At 38.0% G+C, this 25,483-nt stretch overlaps 1 protein-coding gene across 5 annotated transcripts in view; it reads right to left on the reverse strand.

Annotated features, from left to right (window-relative positions):
- IFT81 (intraflagellar transport 81) overlaps positions 1–25,483 on the reverse strand; it is a 270,130-nt gene that overhangs the window by 72,371 nt on the left and 172,276 nt on the right. For all 5 annotated transcript variants that reach the window (XM_060193120.1, XM_060193119.1, XM_060193121.1 and 2 more), the window contains 7 exons: positions 24,496–24,585; positions 19,408–19,473; positions 18,993–19,103; positions 16,784–16,868; positions 12,020–12,183; positions 7,285–7,380; positions 2,206–2,352 (listed from right to left, as the gene is read on the reverse strand). In XM_060193120.1, coding sequence (XP_060049103.1) covers positions 2,206–2,352; positions 7,285–7,380; positions 12,020–12,183; positions 16,784–16,868; positions 18,993–19,103; positions 19,408–19,473; positions 24,496–24,585 — 759 coding nt within the window. The remainder of the gene's footprint in view (positions 1–2,205; positions 2,353–7,284; positions 7,381–12,019; positions 12,184–16,783; positions 16,869–18,992; positions 19,104–19,407; positions 19,474–24,495; positions 24,586–25,483) is intronic.

A 25,483-nucleotide genomic window follows, 5' to 3' on the forward strand; every position in this document is an offset into this window, starting at 1 on the left:
TAGAGAATGGGAAAGCTATCGAGGGAGGGGGTGGGATATGGAGATTGGGCGGTGGGAATTGTGTGGAGTTGTACCCCTCCTACCCTATGGTTTTGTTAATTAACCCTTTCTTAAATAATAAAAAAAAAACAACGACGTCAATAACAAGAAAGTCAACAAAAGGAATAAAAAAAAAAAAAAAAGAAGAAGATAATTTCAAGTGTCTAAGAAATTTCTTCCTATGTAGAAGCCTGTCAGAATAAGGGGTAAGCACATTCATGTCCTTATTCCTGTGTATTTCCCTAATTTTAGACATTTTATCTTTTACTAAAAAAGAGCTTTAGATGCTTTATCTTTTTTTATTTTAAAAAAATATTTATTTATTCTCTTTTGTTGTCCTTGTTCTTTATTGTTGTAGTTATTTTTATTGTCGTCGTTGTTGGATAGGACAGTGAGAAATGGAGAGAGAAGGGGAAGACAGAGATGGGGGAGAGAAAGACAGACACCTGCAGACCTGCTTCACCACCTGTGAAGCGATTCCTCTGCAGGTGGGGAACCGGGGGCTCGAACCAGAATCCTTACACTGGTCCTTGTGCTTTGTGCCAGGTGCGCTCAGCCCGCTGCGCTACTGCCCTACTCCTGCTTTATCGATATTTTATTACTAAGAATAGTCAAGGAAATATTAATTAAAAAGAAAGAAATTTTTGTACAATTGTCATTTCCAATCAGAACTAAAATTCTCAGACAAAAAGTGACATCTACAATATTAATTAAAACGGCATCAAAAGCATCAAAACACATACTTCACTACTGAAACAGCTTTGATCTCTAAGAAGAAATGTCAGGTGGGGTAGATAACATAATGGTTATGCAAAGAGACTCTCATGCCTGAGGCTTCAAAGTTCCAAATTCAAACAACCCTCCCTCCCCATCATAAACTAGAGCTGAACAATGCTCTGGTTAAAAAAAAAAGTCAAAGGAACATAAATGACTAGTATTTGTTACATCATCTAACATTATTAACACAGTCACATTACTAATTTTTCACAAGATTAATCAAACTACATATGCATAATGAAGAAATGAAGGTTTACATCCAGATAAATGATTATCACAGTGGGTTTTTTTGGGAATTTTTTTCTCTTCCTCTCTTTCTTTCTTTCTTTCTTCCTTCCTTTCCTTTTCTTTTGTTGCCCTTGTTTTATTGTTGTAGCTATTATTGATGTTGTTGGATAGGAGAGAAATGGAGAGGGGAAGACAGAGAGGGAGAGAGAAAGACACCTGTAGACCTGCTTCACTGCCTGTGAAGTGACTCTCCTGCAGGTGGGGAGCTGGGGGCTTGAACCAGGACCCTTATGCCAGTCCTTGTGCTTTGTGCCACCTGCGGTTAACCCGCTGCACTATTCGTCAAGTGGACAGCAAAAATATAAAAATATTAAGTGTTAACACTCACTATGCACTTAGCATATGCCTAGTGCTATTCTAAACACTTTGCAGGTATCACTTCACTTAATCTACAAATACTAAAAGATATGGTAGCATTTTACAGTTAAATATAAAGAGGTTAATGTCCAAGGTCACCCACCAGGATATCTACTTAAACAACCAAGTTCTAGAGCTTGTGCTCTTGACCATGACACTATACTGCCTCTCACACCTAGTCACATGAGAGCAAAGAATGACTACTTTAGCAGAAAATTGTTGCATAATTAATCTTTTTTTCCTGAATAACAAGAAAGTCACGAAACACACATTGTTGGCTTCTAAATATCATTTAAAATATTCCCATGTTTTAAAGCAATCTGGAAGTGAATGTTACAGCCAACAGGATTTTTCAATTTCTTTTAGTATTTATGAAACCTAAGACTTCGTCAATAAGCTAAAAGGCTTATAGGAGGCTACAGTCAGAAGCATCAACAGAGAAATGTGGGAATAGTTCAACTGTGTTTGGCATAGTGAATGTTCACTGAATATTTTTTTTCAAAGAAAAAAATGAGGTTTGAATATGAGAAATTTTTCTTTCTTTTTTAAAAATTGTATTTAACATGACAGAGAGAAATTAAGAAGGGTGGGGTAGAGAGAGAGGAAGAAAGACACCTGCAGACCTGCTTCACCACTGCTGGAGCAGTGGATTCGTAGCACAGGCACCGAGGCCCAGTGATAACTCTGGAGGCAGAAAGAAAGGAAAAAAAAGTATTGCTTATCCCACAAGATACCTTAACTTACCTCATCTGCCTTTAAAACTTCAGTGCCACCAGATTCACGGGTCTGATTTGTCTTCATTGACAGCTCTTTCTCTAGACGAGCCAACTTTTCTTTTGCTTCCTGGAGTTCTTCAGCTTTGGCTTCTTTTTTACGAGAAATGATGGACGCCTAATTAAGCATTAAAAGTGGAAAATAAGACATACCACCAACTTTGTGTGTGTGTGTGTGTGTGAAAATTCTATTTTATATTTTAACAAGATAAAAATTTCTTTGTCAGGTTGATTTTCCTGAACTCTTGTTCTGTTACCTGTCATCTTCAATTATATATTTTGTATTAGTATGTAATGTATATTCAACACCTCTCTAAAGTCATAAAAGTTCTGACTATATAAAACATATCAGCATAGAAACAAATACAAATAGAACAGTAATAAAAATATTCAAATATTATTCATTAACATTCAAGTGCTAAAGAAAAAATATATTCTAAGTAAGTAAATAGAAGCTAACAGTATGTCTATTGTTTTTCTGTATGTTGAGTTTCCTTTTACTAGAAGGAGTCAAGAGTGCTTTATTCTTAAAACTACAACACAGGTAGTCTAATTTCAATTCAACATTCATGCTTTTTACTTATTTATTTATTCCCTTTTGTTGTCCTTGTTTTATTGTTGTAGTTATTATTGATGTTGTTGTTGGATACGACAGAGAGAAATGGAGAGAGGAGGGGAGACAGAGAGGAGGAGAGAAAGATAGACACCTGCAGACCTGCTTCACTGCCTGTGAAGCGACTCCCCTGCAGGTGGGGAGCAGGAGGCTCGAACCAGGATCCTTAGGCCTGTCCTTGCACTTCACGCCACCTGCACTTAACCCACTGCACTATCGCCCGACTCCCCATTCATATTTTTTTAAGTAAAATGTTAAAATATCTATGATACTTGGGGCAGTCTAATAAATCAAATATTTGACTCACCACGATTATGCAAATGTTTACACAATCCAAATGGCTGATTTTAGCCATGAATGTAGCATTTACATTAATTAGCAACTCTTGGGGGATTTCCTTAAATGAACCATAGTTGTATTAGTTTACAAATATTTTCTTTAAACAACTTTGGCAGGAGCAATGGTGGGTGTGGGTGTGTGGGGTGTCTCTAGTACAAACCCTTAAAAATGTTTTTGTCTTTCCTGCTTTCAAAATAAAAAGAGAGGTGACAAAAGGTTTCTCTCTATGGAATTATTCTAGCCAAGAAACAGAGAAGAAATAATAACGTAACAGAACTATACCGATATTGATGGTACACCTCCTTAACATGATAAAGTAAATAAATATAAACTTAAACCTGGGGCTATGCAATAGCACACCAAGCAGAGCATAAGTGTCACAGTGTGCAAGGACTTGGGTTCAAGCACCAAACCCCTTCCTCTAGGTTAGGAAGCTTCACAGGTGTCTCTCTTTTTCTCTTCTTCTCTAAGTCTCCCCTGTCAATTTCTGTCTCTATTCAAAAATAAATAAAATAACAAAATAACAAACAAACAAAAAAACTCTAAGCCTAAACCAGTATCTTACCTAATTTGTCAAATATGAAGTTATCTTCCACTAAAGTTTGGAACAAGATAAAAATGGCCTTTATTTCCATTACAACTTAGCATTGTATTATAGGTATGTATTTATGTCATTATACAAGAAAAAGCATAAGAATATGAAAGAAAAATTATTATTGTTATTTTGTCTCAAGGGTTATTGCTGGGGCTCCCTGCCAGCACTACAAATCTATTGCTCCTGGCGGACTGTTTGTTTGTTTGTTTTTACATTTTATTGTATAGGATAGAGAGAAATTGAGAAAGGAGGGGGGAGACAGAGAGGGAGAGAACTTGTGAAGCGCCCCCCTGCATGTGTGGAGCCAGGGGCTTGAACCAGGATCCTTTCTCGGGTTCTTAAGATTCATACTATGTGCGCTTAACCAGGTCCACTGCTACCCTGTCCCCCCCAAAATTAGAATTTTCAGAGTAGGTAACTATGTACCTAAAAAAAAGGGGGGGGGGACTACATTAAACAAATCAGCAACTTTGATAGACAAATTAGTAAGAAGATATGAAAAAGCCCGTCATTTATAAAAGTAAAATAAAGGGAGTCGGGCTGTAGCACAGCGGGTTAAGCGCAGGTGGCTCAAAGCACAAGGACCGGCATAAGGATCTCGGTTCGAACCCTGGCTCCCCACCTGCAGGGGAGTCGTTTCACAGGCGGTGAAGCAGGTCTGCAGGTGTCTATCTTTCTCTCCTCCTCTCTGTCTTCCCCTCCTCTCTCCATTTCTCGCTGTCCTATCCAACAACGACAACAACAATAAAACAATAAGGGCAACAAAAGGGAATAAATAAATAAAATAAAATTAAAAAAATTTTTAAAAAGTAAAATAAAATATGTAAGAACAAATTTCACGAGACATTTCAAAACTTTCTTTAAAAAAAAACTGATCCTGAAAGACAATAAAATAACTTGAGTCAATGGGGAGATATACCATGTTCTTAGATAGAATGAAATAGTAAAGATATAAGTTCCAAGTGAATTGATTAAAAAAAAAAAAGTATAAAGCAACTTCAGTAACTTAAATTTTTTTTAAATTTATTTAATTTATTTTTTTTTTTATTAATTTTATTTTTGAGAGAGATGCAGAGAGAGAGAGAAACACCAGAGCACTGCTCAGCTCAGGCTTATGGTGGTGCGGGGGATTGAACCTGGGATTTAGGAGCCTCAGGCATGAGAGTCTGTTTGCATAACCATTATGCTGTCTCCCCCGCCCAGTAACTTAAAATTTATGTCTTTTTCCTTGAGCTACATAATTGATAATGTTCATTTTGAATAATATAAAACAAGAGTTGCAAGGAAAATCCTGACAAAATATAGGAACTAGGTATGAAAGTGGTTGCTTTTATTACATATTAGAACTTGATTATAAAATTTCTATAAACATTTAACATGGTTAAATGAATAGGCATGTCAGTAGAACAATGGAAAGTCCAGAAACAAATCCAATAATATTGTAAAATTCAGAACAAAGTAAAGGTAGAATCTCAAATCCATTGGGAAAACATGTACATTGTATTTTATTCACTGGTGTTGAGACAACTGGATAAACGGGTAGCCAAATACTATAAAAAGTATACAAAGAAGCATTTCAAAGCAGAAGTACACTAGAGTTTGCAGTGAGTACCTCCCTAACACTTCCTCTCCACTATTCCAAGCTTGGGATCCATGATTGCTCAACAAATTGTTTGGCCTCGTATGTTAACTCTCTTTTCAATCACCAGGTTCCAGATGCCACCAGGATGCTGGCTAGGCTTCCCTGGATTGAAGACCCCACCAATGTGTCCTGGAGCTCAGCTTCCCCAGAGACACACCTTACTAGGGAAAGAGAGAGGCAGACTGGGAGTATGGACCGACCAGTCAACGCCCATGTTCAGCGGGGAAGCAATTACAGAAGCCAGACCTTCTACCTTCTGCAACCCTCAACGACCCTGGGTCCATGCTCCCAGAGGGATAGAGAATGGGAAAGCTATCATGGGAGGGGGGGGGATTATGGGGGTTGGGTGGTGGGAATTGTGTGGAGTTGTACCCCTTCTACCTTATGTTTTTGTTCACTAATCCTTTCTTAAATAAAAAATTAAAAAAAAAAAACAAAGAAGCATTTCAGATATGGCATGCCATAAAGTTTACTTAAGGCTTCATTCATTCATTCATTCATTCATTCATTCATTCATTCATTCATTCATTTTTTTTACCAGATCACTGCTCAACTCTGGCTTATGATGGTATGGAGAACTGAACCTGAGACTTTGGAGCCTCAGGCTTGAGAGTTTCTTTGCATGACCATTATGTGATATCTCCCACACCCTGAAATCTTTATTTTTAAGAGATATGCGAAGTATCTATAGGTTACATGATACAAAGTTCAAGATTTGCTTCAAAATAATCCAGTTGAAACTAGGGTATAAATGAAAAAAGAAAGGTCATGATTCCTATAGGTTAGAGACACGTGAAAGTTTATTGAATTATTTTCTCCATCTGTAAGAATGGTTGGACTTTTCCATTATAAAAAGATCTTTAAAAGTATAATGTGTGTGGGGGGTAAGATAACATAATGGTTATGCAAAGAGACTCATGCCAGAGGCTCCAAGGTCCCAGGTTCAATCCCCTGTACCACCTTAAGCCGGAGCTGAGCATGGCTCTAGTAAAACAAACAAACAAAAGTATAATGTCAGGCTGTAGAGAGCAGCTGGTTAAGCGCAGTGGATGCAAAGCGCAAGGACCGTGTAAGAATCCTGGTTCGAGCCCCCAGCTCCCCACCTGCAAGGGAGTCGCTTCACAAGCGGTGAAGCAGGTCGGCAGGTGTCTGTCTTTCCCTCCCCTCTCTGTCTTCCCCTTCTCTCTCCATTTCTTTCTGTCCTATCCAACAACAACAATAAATACAACAAGGGCAACAAAAGAGAATAAATATATTTTTTAAAAAGTATAATGTTCTTGAATAATGCTTTGTTATATAGTCCAACATTTTTCTGAAGTTATAAAATGCTCCTCAAACTAAACTCCTCCTTTGGTAAGTTACTTTCAGATAATCCATGGTTTTCATTTGACTTTTCTGTTTAAAATGCATACAGATATATCCTCATAATCTAATAGTTGTATATAAAATGATAAATGACCTACCACTAAAACTTAGCTGATTTTATACTTGTAAATAAACTTTAACCCTTAAAATTTATAATGCCTTTACTTCGCTAAAGGCTATAAAATTTTGCTTCTATCACTTAAGGTAAGCTTTTACATAAAAAGTCAAATTCCACACTTACAGATATAAATACCAATAGCTCTATCATAGTTGGCAGATACTAATGAAACTAAACATTACCAGGTATATTACACTTCAAACTTGGACATACACCTTTTGTAGATTTTCATAAATTCTTGGCTATAACCGGAAGATTAGCAATGATAGAATATTCTTCTCACATAAAGACTGTAACTAACACAACCTTTTGTGTTTATGAAGGTGTCAGCCTGTAGGATTATAGGTCTAAATATGTAGGCCAAAAGAGTGGTCTTACCTGTTGCCTATATAAGGACAGTTTGCCCTCAAATGGCTCATTTCTCATCATTTTCTTTTCTATCAGTTGGTTGATCTCTGTGCCTATTTCATTAATCTAAAGTAGTATCAAAGTAAAAAAAAAAGTTAAAGACTTTCCACATGATTGTACAAATTAAGAAATATCTGGTCAAACCAAGTTTTCAATTTACAATTTTTTTTGATACTGGTTAACAAAATTATAAGATTTCGGGGATACAGTTCTACATCTTACCCATCACCATAGTTCTGTAAAACCCTTCTCCTCAATAATCACCACAGTTCTCACAAATTCTGAGAAATAGTTTGGTTACTTTTTTTTTTTTTTAATAAACTCATGCTTTATTTATATTCTACACACAAGCAAAACTATCCTATTGTGTACTAAATTTTAACCCTTATCAATTATTTGATGGAGTAGTTCTATTAATATTATTAGAGGGCGGATGTAACTACTTTCAGGAAATATGTGTGTGTGTCTTTTCCCTAGAGCTATATAATTTATTATAAATAACATATACTGATTACTTTCTTTAATTTTTATTTTTTTATTCTTATTTTGCCTCCAGGGTTATCGCTGGGGCTTGGTACCTGCACTATGAATTCACTGCTCCTGGAGGCCATTTTTTCCCCATTTTGTTGCTGTAATTGGATAGGACAGAGAGAAATTGAGAGGAGGAGAGACAGAGAGAGAGAGAGAAAGATAGACACCTGCAGACCTGCTTCACCACCTGTGAAGTGACCCCCCCCCCCGACAGGTGGGAAGCCAGGGGCTCGAACCAGGATCCTTACGCCATTCCTTGTGCTTAGCACCATGGGCACTTAACCCGCTGCCCTACTGCCTGGCTCCATACTGATTACTTATACACAGATTAAACTATGTCTAAAGTACCCCTAGGGATTTAATACAAAGAATTTTTGAACAAAGTGGAGAGTTGACATGAATGACATCTGAAAACCTTCTTTCTTCTGGTGATTAAGTGATTTAATCATAGCTGTCACATATCCTACTTATTAATGTAAAGTTTTCCAAAATTGAACAACACCAACAAAAATATCTCTCTGTAAATAAAAAATTTACAAGGTTTTCAATATATCTATACTTTGAAAAGACTAGCGTTCTGTTAATTTTATGACATATTGATATGAGCTAAAACATGAACATTTGATTCCCATAAGTAAATTTATAAAATGGCCAGAAGTATGTATTTAATGGTAGTAGTTATTTGGCATATGTTAGTCATGCTAAAGGATGAGCAAACCAAACTTTTCAATCAATGTTACTGACATCTAATTATTATTCAAAAAAAATATATCAGTATGGGCCAAGCCATAGCACACCTGGTTGATCGCACATTACCAGTCACAAAGATCCAGGTTCAAGTCCCTGGTTCCCCCTGGCAGCAGGAAAGCTTCATGAGTGGTAAAGCAATGCTGCTGATGTCTCTCTCTCTCCCTCACCTCTCAATTTTTTAAAAGATTTTAAAAAAATATTTATTTCCTTTTGTTGCCCTTGTTTGATTGTTGTAGTTATTATCATTGTTGTTATTGATGGATAGGACAGATAGAAGTGGAGAGAGGAGGGGAAGACAGAGAGGGGAAGAGAAAAATAGACACCTGCAGACCTGCTTCACCGCTTGTGAAGCGACTCCCCTGTAGATGGGGAGCCGGAGGCTTGAACCGGGATTCTTAGGCCGGTCCTTGTGCTTTGTACCACTTGCACTTAACCTGCTGCGCTACTGCCCAACTCCTTTTTTTCAACCAGAGCACTGATCAGCTCTGGTTTGTGGTAGTGCAGGGAATTAAACCTGGGACTTCAAAGCTTCAGGCATAAGAATTTCTTTGCATAACCTATCTACCCCCACCCAAATGTTCTCTATTTCTATACAATAAATAAATAAATAAAATATAACAACAGTGGTAGAACATATGCAAATAAGGCCCAGTGTTCAATTCCTATACTGCATAACAAGACAGATATAAATGATAGAGTGGTACTCTGATCTCTTTCTCTCTTACATTATAGTTTAAAAATCTAATTAGTTTCTTTTTAAACGGTGATGTATGGAATGAACCCTGCCCACTTGCAGTAACACTTAGCATCCTCTGGCCTAATTTTATTTTTAACTTGGAACCATAGCCATGCACCTGAACCAGTTATTTCATTCTTTATTTCAGAAAGAGGGGCAGTGAGGGCAGAGAAAAGGAGGACGAGAGAGAGGCAGAGAAGAGAGATACCACAGCACTGTTCTACCATCCATGGAACTTTCTCTGGTGCTGTTGTTCATGGTACTTTCATGTGGTATCAAGGTCTGAGTCAGAACCTCATGGACAGAAAAGTGTATACTGGTTGTGTTTTCCTTCTGCCCCCTTTAACATTTTTTTCATTTGTAATTTAGCATTGCTTTATAAAACTATCAGATTCCAGGTGTATTTTCATACCTATACATGATCCAACCACTATTCTGTGTCCCCTTAACTCCCACCCTACCCCCTTAAATTTTTTTTTTAATTTTATGAGAGAAAAACAGAGATAAAAACAGAGACACCAGAGCAGAACTTGGCTGTATTGTATATGGGACTGAGGGCTCAGGCATGCAAAACATGAGCTGATTCAACTTCCCAGTCACTGATCAGTATTTTATTTCTAGAGGACAAAAATATCATATAACATCAGGAACAACAAAATAGACCCCTCTGTGGGCCCCCCATATGACCTTGCCCTCAACTTGGATCAACAATGGTAGAGAATGTTCCATCCTCTGAAGGGAGGATGGACAACATACTCTATGCTACACCTGAGGAAGATGGGTCCTGATATTTGAGCAGCTTGGAACTTTCCTACTCAGGACCACATAATGTGAGCTCAGATCTACAGGGATGCGATGGTCACATAGGCTTCTAAGGTGAATATGGGCACCAGGACAAATCGATGGGGGTCTACAGTCAACAATATCTATGCAGCTTTCCCATATTTGGGAAGTAAACTCATCCCTGATCCAGCTTTCAGGTTCTTTTTCCAGCCATGACATCATCTCCCCTGACAATAACGTGGGTCCACCTGCATATAAGAGGTTAGGCTAAAAACTAGTGTAGTGATATGTTCTTTGGTATATAACTAAAATAAGCCTACTAGTGAGCTTCAAAACCGAGATGCCGATGGGCATGGGATGATGTTGATAGCGGTGAGGCAGACGACACAGAAGAGGGAGAAGGAGATGATGGAGATGGCAGGGAGGCAGAAGATGCAGAAGAGGGAGAAGGAGATGATGCCGATGGTGGGGTGGCAGAAGATGCAGAAGGAGATGATGGAGTGAGAAGATGAAGAAGAGGAAGAAGAAGATGATGGAGATGGCGGAGAGTGAGAAGATGCAGAAGAGGGAGAAGGAGATGATGGAGATGGCGGGGAGGCAGAAGATGCAGAAGAGGGAGAAGGAGCTTATGGAGATGGCAGGGAGGCAGAAGATGCAGAAGAGGGAGAAGGAGATGATGCCAATGGTGGGGTGGCAGAAGATGCAGAAGAAAGAGAAGGAGATGATGGAGTGAGAAGATGCAGAAGAGGAAGAACTGCATCTTCTCACTCTCCGCCATCTCCATCATCTCCTTCTCCCTCTTCTGCATCTTCTCACTCTCCACCATCACCATCATCTTCTTCCTTTTCTGCATCTTTTCACTCCCCGCCATCTCCATCATCTCCTTCTCCCTCATCTGCATCTTCTCACTCCTCGCCATCTCCATCATCTCCTTCTGCCTCTTCTGCATCTTCTCACTCCCCGCCATCTCCATCATCTCCTTTTCCCTCTTCTGCATCTTCTCACTCTCCACCATCTCCATCATCTTCTTCTCTGTCTTCTGCATCTTCTGCCTCCCTTGTTGTTTTTTTTCCTCTTTCCCATCCATCCACATTCTCTCTCTCTTTTAATATTTTTTAAACTGTTCATTTAAAAAATTATTTATTTGAGGTCTAGGCCCATCAAGTCTGTGTGGGAATCTCAGGACTCCACAGCCAGGGCCCCAGCTGATGGGGTGGCCCGATAGTGACTAAAGAGTTATCATTAAAGTATGCCAGTCTCTTGCTCTTATTCAGCTTTTGCAGTCCTTGCTTTGATAAAGTTATCTTTGGAGTGAGAGAGGGAAGTGTAGTAGGAAGTAGGTGAGGAGGGTATCTAGATCTAAACAGAAACTTTCATTAGGAACTTTATGGTGTCTTTTTAGGTCTTTGTACTTGTTTGCTTCATTTATTGACTCACTGCAGACTATTGTGCAATTTTACTTCAGGTATATGTTTTGCCCTGGTAGTGCAGTGGGTTAAGCACACATGGCGCAAAGCACAAGGACCGGTGTAAGGATCCCGGTTCAAGCCCCGGCTCCCTACCTACAGGGGAGTTGCTTCACAGGCGGTGAAGCAGGTCTCCAGGTGTCTGTCTTTCTCTTCCCCCTCTGTCTTTCCCTCCTCTCTCGATTTTTCTCTGTCCTATCCAACAACGACGACATCAACAACAATAAAAAAACAACAACAAGGGCAACAAAAGGGGGGGAAAAAAAGCAGCTTCCCATGAGAACTGTCAATTCCGGGTGGGGGTAGATACCATAATAGTTATAAAGCCCCAGGTTTACTCACTGCACCACTATAAGCTGGAGTTGAGAAGTGCCCTGGTTAAAATAATAATAATAATATAATAAAGTTGTTATAAAATAAGGAGGTGATTGTCACTTACTTTAGATTCGAGTTCGAGAAGATCAGAGTGACCCATAGCTGGTTCTGAAACCACTTTCTGTAAAAAATGCAGTTCTTTTTTCTTGTTCTCTAATTCTTTGGGAAATTTTTCAGTTACCATATATGAATTAAACTTTATCTCCTCCTCTAGCCTCTTCAGTAAACCTTTTTAAATAAAATAATAATCAGTCCAAGAAAGTATATATAGTGATGATCTTATAGTGATCTATAGTGATATGATCTATAGTGATTTTAAAATGTAACACCTGGATAGTAGAGCATACTTGTTAAAAGCATTCTATACATTTTCTAGTATAGTACAATAAAGAAACATTTTTATAGAATAATTATGAATTACTGAAGAATATTTAAATGATTATAGAAATAGCAATCTTATATACTTTCAGAATTACCACTTTAATTTTTGGTATCCCAAATAGCATTTATAGAGCTAGATATATTGTTGGGCAGCATTTTACCTTCTAACTATTTAAGAAATCCACAAATTAAACGGTAATACCAATGACATCTCACCCGGGTTTTCCTCTATAGCCTCTCATTTACTCTTCTTCTTCTTCTTTTTAACCACTTATGATTCAATTTATATTTGTACTTCATAAATGGTAATGTAATTTGTCAGTTTCAAATCAAGACATTCAGTTGAGATCCCAAAAAGAGAAATGATCTACATTCATAAAACATTTCTGGTTTTCCATGTTTGGTAGTTTTAATATATAAAGTATTAGTTTACAGTTAAGTGAAAACTTCAAATACATATATTTGTTTTGTTTGTTTTGTTTTAAAATCTCCTAGAGATTTTTGTCTTTATTTTACTTTTATTATCAGGATACATTCAATTATATTTTTAAGATTTAACAGTTTTCTTATTTTGGTAGTGTGCACAAATATATACACAGATTTTTTTTAGTGAATAATGGCTTTGTTATAAATTCCCAGCTTAGAGAGCTTTAAAAAGTTTATTTCAGATCTTTCCATTACACATTTACAAATCCTGGCTTGACTTTTTAAAACATTGGATTTCCGGTTTAAGCAAATCTACGTACAAGATTGCATAATAAATCTGGAGCAAAGTCTTAAAATTATTTTTAGTTCTGTTGTTTTAACCATATATTACCACATAAAATTGTATTGAAGACAAATTCACAAGTTTTTCATTCTTCCCTACTTTTTCTCCCCCTTTTTTTAGGAATTGAGGAATGAGAAGGAGAAAGTGTTTAATGAATCACACTATAATTATGCACCAATTCCTATGTGATTTCTTATTAAATTTACTGCATCTTGGCCTATTTATTTATTGCTGCTAGATGATTAGGCTTTTCCTCTTGATGTTCAAAAGCATCAAAGGCAAATAATGCAAGGAATCAATGCTTTTAAGATTTTAAATTATTTCCTTTTCTTTTTCTTACTTTCTCTCTTTTTAGATATATGTAGAAAAGCAGAGAGAGAGAGATATAACACTTAAGCTTCCTTCATTGTGGTGGGCATCTGGGCTCGAAGCTCGGCAGCACACATGGCAGAGCAGTCAACTACCCAAGGTAGCTATTTTTGCTGGCCCAAGATTTTGAATTTCTTCTCCCTCTCCCTCCCTCTCCTTCTTCTCCCCCCCCCCCTTCTTTATTCACCAGAACACAGCTCAGCTCTGACTGTTGCTGGTGTCAGAAATCAAATCTGGAAACTCTATGAAAGTCCTGTGTGAGCCACTGCTAATCTCCCTGGTCCAAGACTTAAAAAAATATTTTTTCTTTCCATTAGGATTATCAATGGGGTTTGGTGCATACTGTTTCCAGGGGCCCAGGCAAACACTATAGTTTTAATTCTTCTCCCTTAAATTTAGTTATTCTGGACTTTTCATACAAATGGGATTGTAAAATACATAGTCTCCTAAATCTATTCTTTCATCGAAATGCTTTTAATTGAATACATATTGTAGTATAAATCATACTTCATTACCTTTATTTTTTTTAATAATATTGTATTGCATGGATGTATACAACATTTTACTTTTTGTCAACCATCAATTTAGAGAAGTTTGGTTCTTTTTAGCTATTAAGAATAGGGCTGCTGTGAACATTTATGGAAAATGTTTGTGTAAATATATCTTTTAAATTCTCTAGGGTAAATACTTAGCAGTGAAATGTCTATATCACCTGGTGATTTTATGCTTAACAATTCAGGGAAATGCTGAAAGTGTTTTACAATGTAATCACACCATTTTATATTCTCATCAGCAACACACGAGTGTTTCAATTTCTCCACATTTTCACTAACAGTTATTATCTATTTTCTAAAATTATAATCATTCCATGTATTATGTGTGAATTGTATATCATGTAGTGTCTACTATATATGAATCTTAAAGTATACTTAATTGAATACTATACAAAAATACTCTAAAAGCTACAAATTTACATTTAAAACGCTTCTTCAGTATTAATGGGGGACTCTGAACTACTCTTCCAGTTTACCTGGTCTCACTTGTGATAAGCAAAAACATTCTAAAAATGTCTTATATTAGTCTGATGGTATGCTTTAGGATATTAAAACAGCTCATTCCCTGTATAGAGCTACTGTGACAAAAGAGGCAGGTAATCCTGTCAATAGCACTATCTAAACTTTGGAAAAGTACTACATTCTTAATTTTTTTTTTTATTTATTGGATAGAGGCAAAGAGAAATGGAGAAGGAATGGGGCGACAGAGAGGGAACGATAAAGAGAGACACCTGCAGCACTACTTCACCTCTTGTGAAGCTTCCTCCCTGCAGGTGGGGACTGGGGGCTTGAACCTGAATCCTTGTGCAATTTAACATGTGTTCAACCACGTGTGCCACCACCCACCCACTCCCAAAAAAGTATGAAATTTTAAGGATCCAGTATTTTATTTTTTATATTCCTGGTTCTAATACAATGATTCATATTTTTTATGTTTTGTGAGTCATCACTGGGGTTTTATAGCAGCCTTTTTCCCCACGTAGAAAGAGATACGGAGAGGGGGCTGGGCAGTAGCGCACCGGGTTAAGCAAACATAATACTAAGCGCAAGGTCCCGTGCAAGGATCCCAGTCGGAGCCCCTGGGTCCTCACCTGCAGGGGCGGGGGTCGTAAGTGGTGAAGCAGGTCTGCAGGTGACTATTTTTCTCTTTACCCCTCTCTATCTGTCCCTCCTCTCTCAATTTCTCCTGTCCTATCCAATTAAAAAAAAAAAAGAAAAAGAAAAATGGCCACAGGAACAGTGGATTGGTAGTGCTGGCACCGAACCCTAGCGATAACCCAAGAGGAATGGAAGGAAGGAAGGAAGGAAGGAAGGAAGGAAGGAAGGAAGGAAGGAAGGAAGGAAGGAAGGAAGAAAGAAAGAAGGAAAGAAAAAAAGGAGGGAGGAAGGACGGAAGAGGTAGAAGGAAAGAAAGGAAGCAAGGATCGAAAGGAAGAAGGATAAAAGGATGGAAGGAAAGAAAGGGGGGCCGGCGGTAGTGCAGCGGGTTAAGCGCACATGACACTAAATGCAAGGACCAGCATGAGGATACCAGTTCGAGCCCCTGGCTCCCCACCTGCAGGGCGGTCGCTTCACAGGTGGCAAAGCAAGTCTGCAGGTGTCTATTTTTCTCTTCTCTTTATTTCTCTCTGTGCTATCCAACAACAAAAGCAAGGGCAACAAAATGGGGGAAATGTGGGGAAAATAGCCTCCAGGAGCAGTGGTTTTGTAATGCAGGCATGAGCCCCAGTAATAACCCTGGAGGCTAAATAAATAAAGAAAGAAAGAAGAGAAAGCGAAAAGAAGAGAAAAGAAAAGAAAAGGAAGAGATACAGAGAAAGAGGGAAAGACACCACAGCAACCAAAACTTCCTCCAGTGGGTTAAGCTCAAACCTGGGTCACATATATGGACATACAAGATAATCTCCCATCACAGTGGTTTTCATTACATTCACCCGCTGACAGGGATGCATTGGATCGACCTTCCCGTGGTGCATCCCGTGAGTACCCAAACATTGGGGAAACTGATGATCCTTCCTAGCCGACTGAATCCACATGGATCCCAGTCACTTTCAAAGCCAGCAACGAGCAGATATCAGGCTCAACCTGACGCTGTTGACTGGCTACGGAAGAAGGGCAAACGCTAGAAGAAGAACCCGCTGACAACAAATTGAGTGGGAATTAAAAAACACTAAGTGAAAACTTGAGAAAGGTAGGAGAGAGAGAAAGAACTAGACATCACTATGGGACATGTACTGCAGGGGACTGAATTCAGGACCTCACACTTGAGGGTTTAATGCTTTATCCATTGCACCTTCTCGACCACAGCTTAGGCTTATCTTCACTAGGGTTTGATTCACTAGCTAGAATAAGGACCTTCAAAATACTTAATTTTTCCTGATGATAATTCCTACTTTGATTAAAAAAAACTTTATTTCATAAAAGGTAGGCAGACAGGGTGAGGAGAGAGAGGTCAGAGCAGCACTCAGCATATCCAATGCCAGGGATTGAATTTAGGCCTCATGCTTCTAAGTCCAGAGCTCCACCACTGTGCAACCAGACTACAAATTTATTTATTTATTTAGACTAGAGTGTTGCTCTAGCATGTTCAGTGCTAGTAATCAAACCTGGTACCTCAAGGTTACACAGCATGTGTTCTACGCATGGTGTTGTCTCCCTGATTATGAATTGGTTTAAGATTGTCTGCTTTAAGGAAGACTACTGACTTAAATTAATATTCTCTAATCATTTATGTCAAATAATAGTTTCCACTTACTTTCAGGCTTTGCATCTGCTGCTGCATGGCGCATATTTTTCAACTGATTTTGAACTCTTTGCAGTCTTTGAACTGCATGAAATAGCTTTAAGACACAATTAAATAATTATTATATTATATTATATTATTAGTTTATTCTATTGAAACCTACCACTCATACAGATAAACAATGAGGAATACATGCACATAAATCTTGTGATACAAAATATATCAATTAATAAGAATTCCATTAATCCCAAAATGGAACTGATTCTATCAACACCTCTGTATACAAAACATTTTAAAAAGAAAGCTTTCAAAAATTTTTAGTTATTTTTTTGTGTTTGGTGAAAAAGAAAAAATACTTGTTAAAGAAATATATGCGTGGCACAGTAGATAAAGCATCAGACTCTCAAGCATGAGGTCCTGAGTTCAATCCCCAGCAGTATATGTACCAGAGTGATGTCTGGTTCTTTCTCTCTCTCCTCCTTTCTCATTAATAAATAAATAAAATCTTTAAAAAAAGGAAATATATGCACCAGTAATCTGTTATAGCTTTTTAAATTATAAAAACCTTATATCTCAGAATCTGAAGCAGAGCCAGACAATGAAGTTTTCTGTGGTAGCCATAACTACTAAGATGCAGGGGCCAGGTGGTGGTGCACTTGGCTGAGTGCACATGTTACAATGCAGAAGGATCTAGGTTTGAGCCCCTGTCCCCATCTGGCCTCCTGAAATGTATTTTTTTTAAGATTTCTATTTATTCATTAATGAGAAATGATAGGAGAGAGAGAAAGAACCAGACATCACTCTGGTACGTGTGCTGCTGGGGATTGAACTCAGGACCCCATGCTTGAGAGTCTAGTGCTTTAGCCACTGTGCCATCTCCCGGACCACTCTGAAATGTATTTTTAATGTATAAATTTATTCAGTTTGAAATAGTGCCTTTCTTTTTCTTCTTTTTACCAGAGCACTGCTTAGCTCTGGCATAGAGTAGTGCTAGAGACTGAACCTGAGATCTAATAGATTCAGGCATGATTTTTTTTTTTTTGCATAACCATTATGCTTTCTCCCCAGCCCTCTTTTTTTTTCTTGCTGCCAAGTTTCATTTGTTTTTGTTTTTAGATAGAAACAGAGAGCCACAGAGACAGAGAGTAAGAGACCACAGAACTGAAGCTTCCTTCAGTGTGGTAGGGGCCAGATTCAAACCTGAGTTATGCACATACTAAGATAGCACACTACCCAAGTAAGCTATATCACTGGCCCTTGCTGCCAAGTTTCCACTGGGGCTTTGCATTTGCACAATTTCACTACTCCTGAAAGGGTTGACTTTTCTTCTCTTTTCTCTCCTTTCTTCCTTTTGTTCTTTTTTCTTTTTCTTTTTTTAGATAGAAAGGAGAAGGCAGAGGAAAGTGAGGGAGAGATAGAGAAAAGGGGGGGAGATAGCCACAGCACAGCTTCATTGCTTGTGAAGCTTCCCTGTTTGCACAGGGCTCCGAGGTGATAATCGGGGAATTGAACCTGGATCTTCATGCATGGTAAAATGTGCACTCTACCAGTGAGCCATCTTCTAGTCCCAAGCCAGACTTTTAATAAAATAAGAGCAATTCTTTCTGTGGTGTGAAGATAGTTCAACTGGCAGGGTGCCTTTTTTGCCACATGCACAAGTCAAGTTAGAGTGTAGCCCCCACTGCACTAGGGGGATTTTTAGTGCCGTGTGTCATTCAGTTTCTCCTTCTGCCTCTGTCTTTCTATTAGGAAAAGTTGGTCTTGGTCTGGAACTATGAAGCCTCAAGAATGAAAAGAAAAAAAAAAAAAATTGCAGCCATGTAATTTCTTCAAGGCAAAAATGTGGACCATAGATGATTTTAAGTCTTTTAGTGATTTTTCTTATTTGCCACTGAAAAAAGTATTGAGGTTACTTCTGTTAGTGGAATAATAAGGATGTTCTCATAGAAATGATAGAAGTTGTATCATAATTAATCATTTTGTATGCATTACAATGAATATTTTTAAATGTTGGAACAATATGAATTAAAAACAGATCAAAAAAGAGCGTACATACATATACAGAGTAAAGAATTTAAAAGGCGCTATTGAAGCCATGAAATATTCTTATAAATATTCCATAAAGTTTCCTTTTGTTAACATAGAATTTTAAAATTCCCTTTTCTTTTTAATTGTAAAATGAACTCTTTCATCATGAGAACATAAAGCTTAATGCAGATACCTGATTCTTTTGTTCCTGCTTCTGTTGTATGAGAAATTCTTCTCTCTCCTTTTCAACTCTAAGCTGCCTTGCTATTTTAAGCATCTGTTGATGATTCTGAACTGGCTCCACCTACAGTAAGGGAATAAGTAGTACATGTTACTTCCTGCTTAAAGAAATTAGTATGTCATGTGACTCAGGCATCCACTTTTTTTTTTTTTTTTTGGTTAACTATATTCCCTAGAGATGACAGCAAGGCTCAGACTCCAGTATGGTTTTGGGCCACTGCCTAGAGAGATTTCCTTTCTGTCAATGTTATTTGATTCCTTCCTCAGATATATACCCATGTCTTATTTGATCTTTATTTGCATTCCTAAGTCTTTGCAAATTTTTGGGACTTGAGGCCAAAGTCTTACTGTGCTAACTCTTGCCTTACCCTTTTCTTCAACCGCTCAACTCGCTTAATAAGTTGATCTTTCTCTTCCTCCATCGCACTGATATCCTAAAAAAAAGAAGAAAGAAAAAAGGTAGTCAAAATGACATTATAAGAAATGTATTCTCTGGGGGGGGGGGGGAGCAGTGGTGTGCCTGGTTAAGCACACAAAGACCTGGCAAGGACCTGGGTTTGAGCCCCCACTCCCCACCTGTATCGAGGACGCTTCACTAGCAGTGAAGCAGGTCAGCAGATGTCTCTCTTTATCTCTCCCTCCCCTTTTTGCCTAGAGGCAAAAAAAAGTATTCTTTGTAGAATTCACAAAGTTTTTATGACTCGGCATCTACCATTTCCATCACTTAGAACAAGAGCATTAAAGAACAAAGATTCATTTTAGATGAAGGGTATTTTTATATACCCTCCAGGTTTCTTTATGCAGGGTAATTTATCTGGCAGCTTGGTATTCACTTAGAAAAGCAACTATAACAGGCTATAATGAAGAAAGCTAAAATTACCACCTAGCACATTTACTTCTGATTCCGAAAATGTATACATGATTTTTCAAAAAATTAAAATGGAAAATATGAGGTCTAAAAAACATGAACAATAGTTGCTGAAATCCTATCTGCTGTGTCCAATACCAAAGTATGCCAATTTTTCATCAAGATTATTTTAAGGCTATGGAGCTTTCAATAAAAACTTTGTTTTGTCAATTAACCAATTCTCTCCCTAAAAATAATGACTTCAAAATCAAGCTAACTTCCTTTTTATTAGGCTCCATGATGTGGTCTAATAGAAACAAACAGAAAATCCTTCTTAAACCTAAAAAAAATAGTTTTTTTTTTCTTTTTCCTCCAAGGATACTGCTGGGGCTTGGTGCTGGCACTATGAGTCCACTGCTCTTGGTGGCCATTTTTCCATTTCGTGGGATACAGCAGGGGAGAAAGAGATAAAGAGGAAGAGAAAGATAGACACCTGCAGATCTGCTTTGCTGCTTGTGAAGTGTCCTCCCCCACCCCCATAGGTTTGAGCCCCCAGCTCAAGCCCAGATCCTTGCACTTAGTACTGTGTGCACCACCACCCGGCCCCCAATAGCCTATTACAGTAATAATAAAAGGAAAAATATACATGGCAGTCAGTATTGATAGAATTTGGGGAAACAGGTATGTTTATTCTCTATTGGTAGTACTGTATTAAAGAACAATATTAAAAAATCTTAAGAAGATTATGGGGCCAGGTGATGATGCACCTAGTTGAGCGCACATGGACCCAGGTTCGAGCCCTTGATCCCCACCAGCACAAGGAAAGCTTTGCAAATGGTAAAGCAGTGCTGCAGGTGTCTTTTGTTCTATCTCCCTCTCTATCACCCCCTTCCCTCTCGATTTCTGGCTGTCTCTATCCAATAAATAAATATAATTAAAATTTTTTAAAAGAAGCAGATTACAACCTTTATGTATAGTATGATACCAAGAAAAAGATATAAAGAAGATAAATATAAAATAAAAAGACACAAATATATTCACTAAATTGACACAACACCAAGAAAAAGATAAATAAAAAAGATAAATATAAAATAAAAAGACACAAATATATTCGTTAAACTGACATAATACCAAGAAAAGGATATAAATAAAAAAGATAAATATAAAATAAAAAGGACACAAATATATTCACAATACTAGCTACTTCTAGAGCACGGGATTTTCTATTTCTTGCTTAATCATGTGTTCTACAAAAAATATGTCCAAAATTAGTTCAATATATTTCAGCTGGCCCAGTTTGGTAGTAATTAATGACGTTAGTTAACTTTACTATTTCAATTTATTTTCGTGACATGATGGAAGAACAGCAGCTAAATATTTGTCCTTTGCTTTCTTTTTTTTTTTTAAATCTTTTTAAAAAATATTTATTTATTCCCTTTTGTTGCCCTTGTTTTATTATTGTAGTTACTGTTGTTGTTATTGATGTCATCGCTGTTGGATAGGACAGAGAGAAATGGAGAGAGGAGGGGAAGACAGAGAGGGGGAGAGCAAGATAGACACCTGCAGACCTGCTTCACTGCCTGTGAAGTGACTCCCCTGCAGGTGAGGAGCCGGGGCTCGAACCGGGATCCTTACTCCAGTCCTTGCACTTTGTGATACGTGTGCTTCACTGGCTGTGCTACTGCCCGACTCCCAGCTTTCTTATTTTAAGAATCAACCTGTGGATCTTTCTTTTCCACTAGCTGTGAGTTTACCTTTCATTCCTAATACACTCAATAAACTCGTATTGAGAAGCATCACTGTGATAGGTGGTGAACAGACACATAGTCCTGACACTTGATCTCCTAGAGCTTAAAGACATTGGGAAGGGGATGGCAACATTTCACTTGTATAGTGTGCCTGCTTTGCCAAGCATGTGATCTAGGTTTGGGCTCATCCCCACTGTATTGGGGCAAGCTTTGGTGTTGGGGTATTTTTCCTTTCTCTTTTGTCTCTCTCACTTTATATATATATATCACTGGGCAGACAGACATTGAAATATTGTAAGAAATTGTAGAGGTGCTCAGCTGGTAGAGTATAGGAGTACTGGTTACATCTTCATCACCGTATTTTCATTCTATTCCATAAAAAAAAAATTAAAGTAGTATAAGTGAAATGAGTGCTATAAAATAAAAGGAACTGGGAAACTAATCATGAATTGGGGACAGTATCCTTAAGAAAGCAATATATATGCTCAGCTCTGGTCTATGGTGGTGTGGAGGGATTCAACCTAGGACTTTGGAGCTTTAGCCAGGAGAGTCTCTAGGCATAACCATTATGCTATCTACCCCCACCCTAAGAAAGCCATTTCTAATAATGACTAAATGAGAAAATGACATTGGTAACTTAGGGATTATAGAAATACAAAGTCCGGGAGTCAGGCGGTAGGTAGCACAGCAGGTTAAGCACACGGGGTGCAAAGCGCAAAGACCGGCATAAGGATCTCGGTTCGAGCCCCCGGCTCCCTACCTGCAGGGGTGTCACTTCACAGTCAGTGAAACAGGTCTCCAAGTGTCTTTCTCTTCCCCTCTCTGTCTTCCCCTCCTCTCTCCATTTCTCTCTGTCCTATCCAACAACGACGACATCAACAACAACAATAACTACAACAACAAAACAAGGGCAACAAAAGGGAAAATAAATAATAATAAAAAATTTTTAAAAGGGCGTAGGGTAGATAGCATAATGGTTATGCAAACAGACTCTCATGCCTGAGGCTCCAAAGTCCCAGGTTCAATCCCCCGCACCACCATAAGCCAGAGCTGAACAGTGCTGTAGTTAAAAAAAAAAAAAAATTAACAAAAAAAGAAATACAAAGTCCAGGGCGTCAGGCAGTGACACACCCAGTTAAGTGCACATATTGCCAAGCACAAGGAGACTGGGATTCAAGCCCCTGCTCCCCACCTACAGGGGGACCACTTCACAAGCAGTGAAGCAGGTCTGTAGCTGTCTATCTCTCTATTTCCCCATCCTCTCTCAATTTCTCTCTATACTATTTAATTAAAAAAAAAATAGGGAAAAAAAGATAGCCACCAAGAGCAGTGGACTGCTCTTGTAGTGTCAGCACCAAGCCCCAGTGATAACCCTGGTGGCAATTAAAAAAAAAAAAAGGCCCATATAAATAAGAGTTGGTGTTTGGGGAAAGATATGCTTTGTGAAAATGTAAAAATATTTTTTGTAGTGGAGCCTGTGAAATAGCTCAGTGGAAAGCTGCTTGCTTTGCCATGTGTGACCCTGGTTTAAGCTCCCTCACACACACCACCTGCTCATTCTATGGCACTAGTGGATGCCTCAATGCTGTGGCATATCTCTCTTATATCCCCATCTGTCTATCTACCGACCTGTAAAAATCATCCCAGAGTGGTCTGGGAGGTGGCACAGTGGATAAAGCACTGGATTCTCCACCATGAGGTCCCGAGTTCAGTCCCTGGCAGCATATGTACCAGAGTGATGTCTGGTTCTTTCTCTCTCTATCTCTCATTCTTTCTCATGAATAAATAAATTCTTTAGAAAAAAATTAGCCCAAAGCAGTGAACATTAATATGCATCAAACCCTAAAATTTTTATATGCTTTAAAATATATATAATATGGAAAAATAACGATGGAAATGTATTAAAATGTAATGACTTAAAAATCAAGATGCAAGACTGAGAACTCATCCAGACCAAAGCACCTTAAGACACCATATGGGACTACCATGCAAAAGGGAAGCTTCAGGAGCAGTGGAGTGGTGCTATCTTATCTCCCCTCCCTGTATCGCTGCCTCTCATTCTATATCTAAAACAAGAGTCCACTGAGAGTGGTGGAACCAAGTAAGTATATAACCCCAACAAAAAACCTACCAGAAAAAAAAAAAAGCAGGATGCAAATAGTCATATAAAATGTAACCCCAGGGGCCAGGAGGTGTGACATACAGGTTTAAGTGCACATAGTGCAAAGCGCAAGGACCCACTCAAGGATTTTGGTTCAAGCCCCGGCTCCCCACCTGCAGGAGGGCTCACTTCACAAGTGGTGAAGCAGGTCTGTAGGTTTCTATCTCTTTCTCCCCTTTTCTGTCTTCCCCTCCTTTCCCAATTTCTCTCTGTCCTATCCAACAACAACAAAAATGGAAAAAGATGGCTGCCAGGAACAGTGGATTCGTAGTGCAGTTACCGAGCCCCAGTGATAATTCTGGATGCAAAAAAAAATTTTTTTTTAATGTAACCCCAAATAACTATATATACATACAAAAGTCTGAACAAAGATACAATAAAATGTTAACAATTAGACTTTTTCTTCTATGTTCTCTTCTCTATTTTCTATTATATATACACACATATATATATATTAAAGGCCCAGAAGGAAATATTTTTAATTCATGTTAGTAATATACATAAAACATAAGCATTTATTATGAATTTACCCATATCTCATTAATTTCTTTAGTAAAGAACAAGCAAAGGCATACAAAAGAAGTTGTCGTTAGTTATCATTAGTTTTCATATAGTCTTAAGATTCATATTGAATCAATTCAAAACAAAAATGCTAAATCTAATATCATTTAAATTTTAAAATTACTATTATATTATTTACCCTTCTTATTTCTGCTGTAGAAAATCCAGATGTCTTAAGCTGTTCACATTCTTTATGCAAAGTTTTAAAAGCTTCCATCAACTCTTCATACTAAAAGAACATGTTAAAAATTACACTCTAAGTAGATACAATAAACTTTTCTTAAACAAGTTATCTATTATAATTATTACTTACATAATTGTAGAATAGTGTTAAAAAGCATTCCTATGGCTATGGCTGGGGAGACAACATAATGGACAAAAGACTTTCAGTCCTGAGGCTCTAATGTCCCAGGTTCAATCCCTAGCACCACGATAAGCCAAAGCTGAGCAGTGCTCTGGTTAATAATAGTAATAATTATTAATAAAATTCTTCTTTTTAAAATCCCTAAACTGGGCAGAGCGGTGGCACATATCATATGCAAGGACCCAGGTTTGAGCCCCGGATCCCCACCTGAGGGGGACTGCTTCATAAGCAGTAAAGCAGGTCTGCAAGTATCTTTCTCCCCCCCTCTCTATCTTCCTTCCCCTCTTAATTTCTCTCTGTCCTGTCAAATAAAAATACAAAGAAAAAAATAAAAGGAAAAATGGCCAAAGTGGTGGATTCATAGTGTAGGCACTGAACCTCAGAGATAACCCTGGTGGCAAGAAACAAAACAAAACAAAAAAAACAAAAACACCCTAAACTTTTATATAGGATACAGACACACACACACACACACACAAAAGCAAGGACAGAAAACCTGGTAATTAAATACTTCTCCAATCTCCACTCTAGTTACTAATTTATCTCAAAGTCTATACTACGTTGATCTTTCTGTCCCTGGAATGCCTTATTACATCTCTAAGAATATTCTATGACTTACTCAACCCTAACTAAGATAACTCTTAATGGTCCTTCAGGTCTGAGTATAGATACCATTATCATCAAGTAAGTCTTCTCCAGTCCTCTATCTGTCCTATAGGATATCAGATTAGATGGTATATGTAATTACAATTGCCTAGTTACT

This window comes from Erinaceus europaeus, chromosome 6 (assembly GCF_950295315.1).
Source record: "Erinaceus europaeus chromosome 6, mEriEur2.1, whole genome shotgun sequence".
Classification (NCBI taxonomy): domain Eukaryota; kingdom Metazoa; phylum Chordata; class Mammalia; order Eulipotyphla; family Erinaceidae; genus Erinaceus; species Erinaceus europaeus.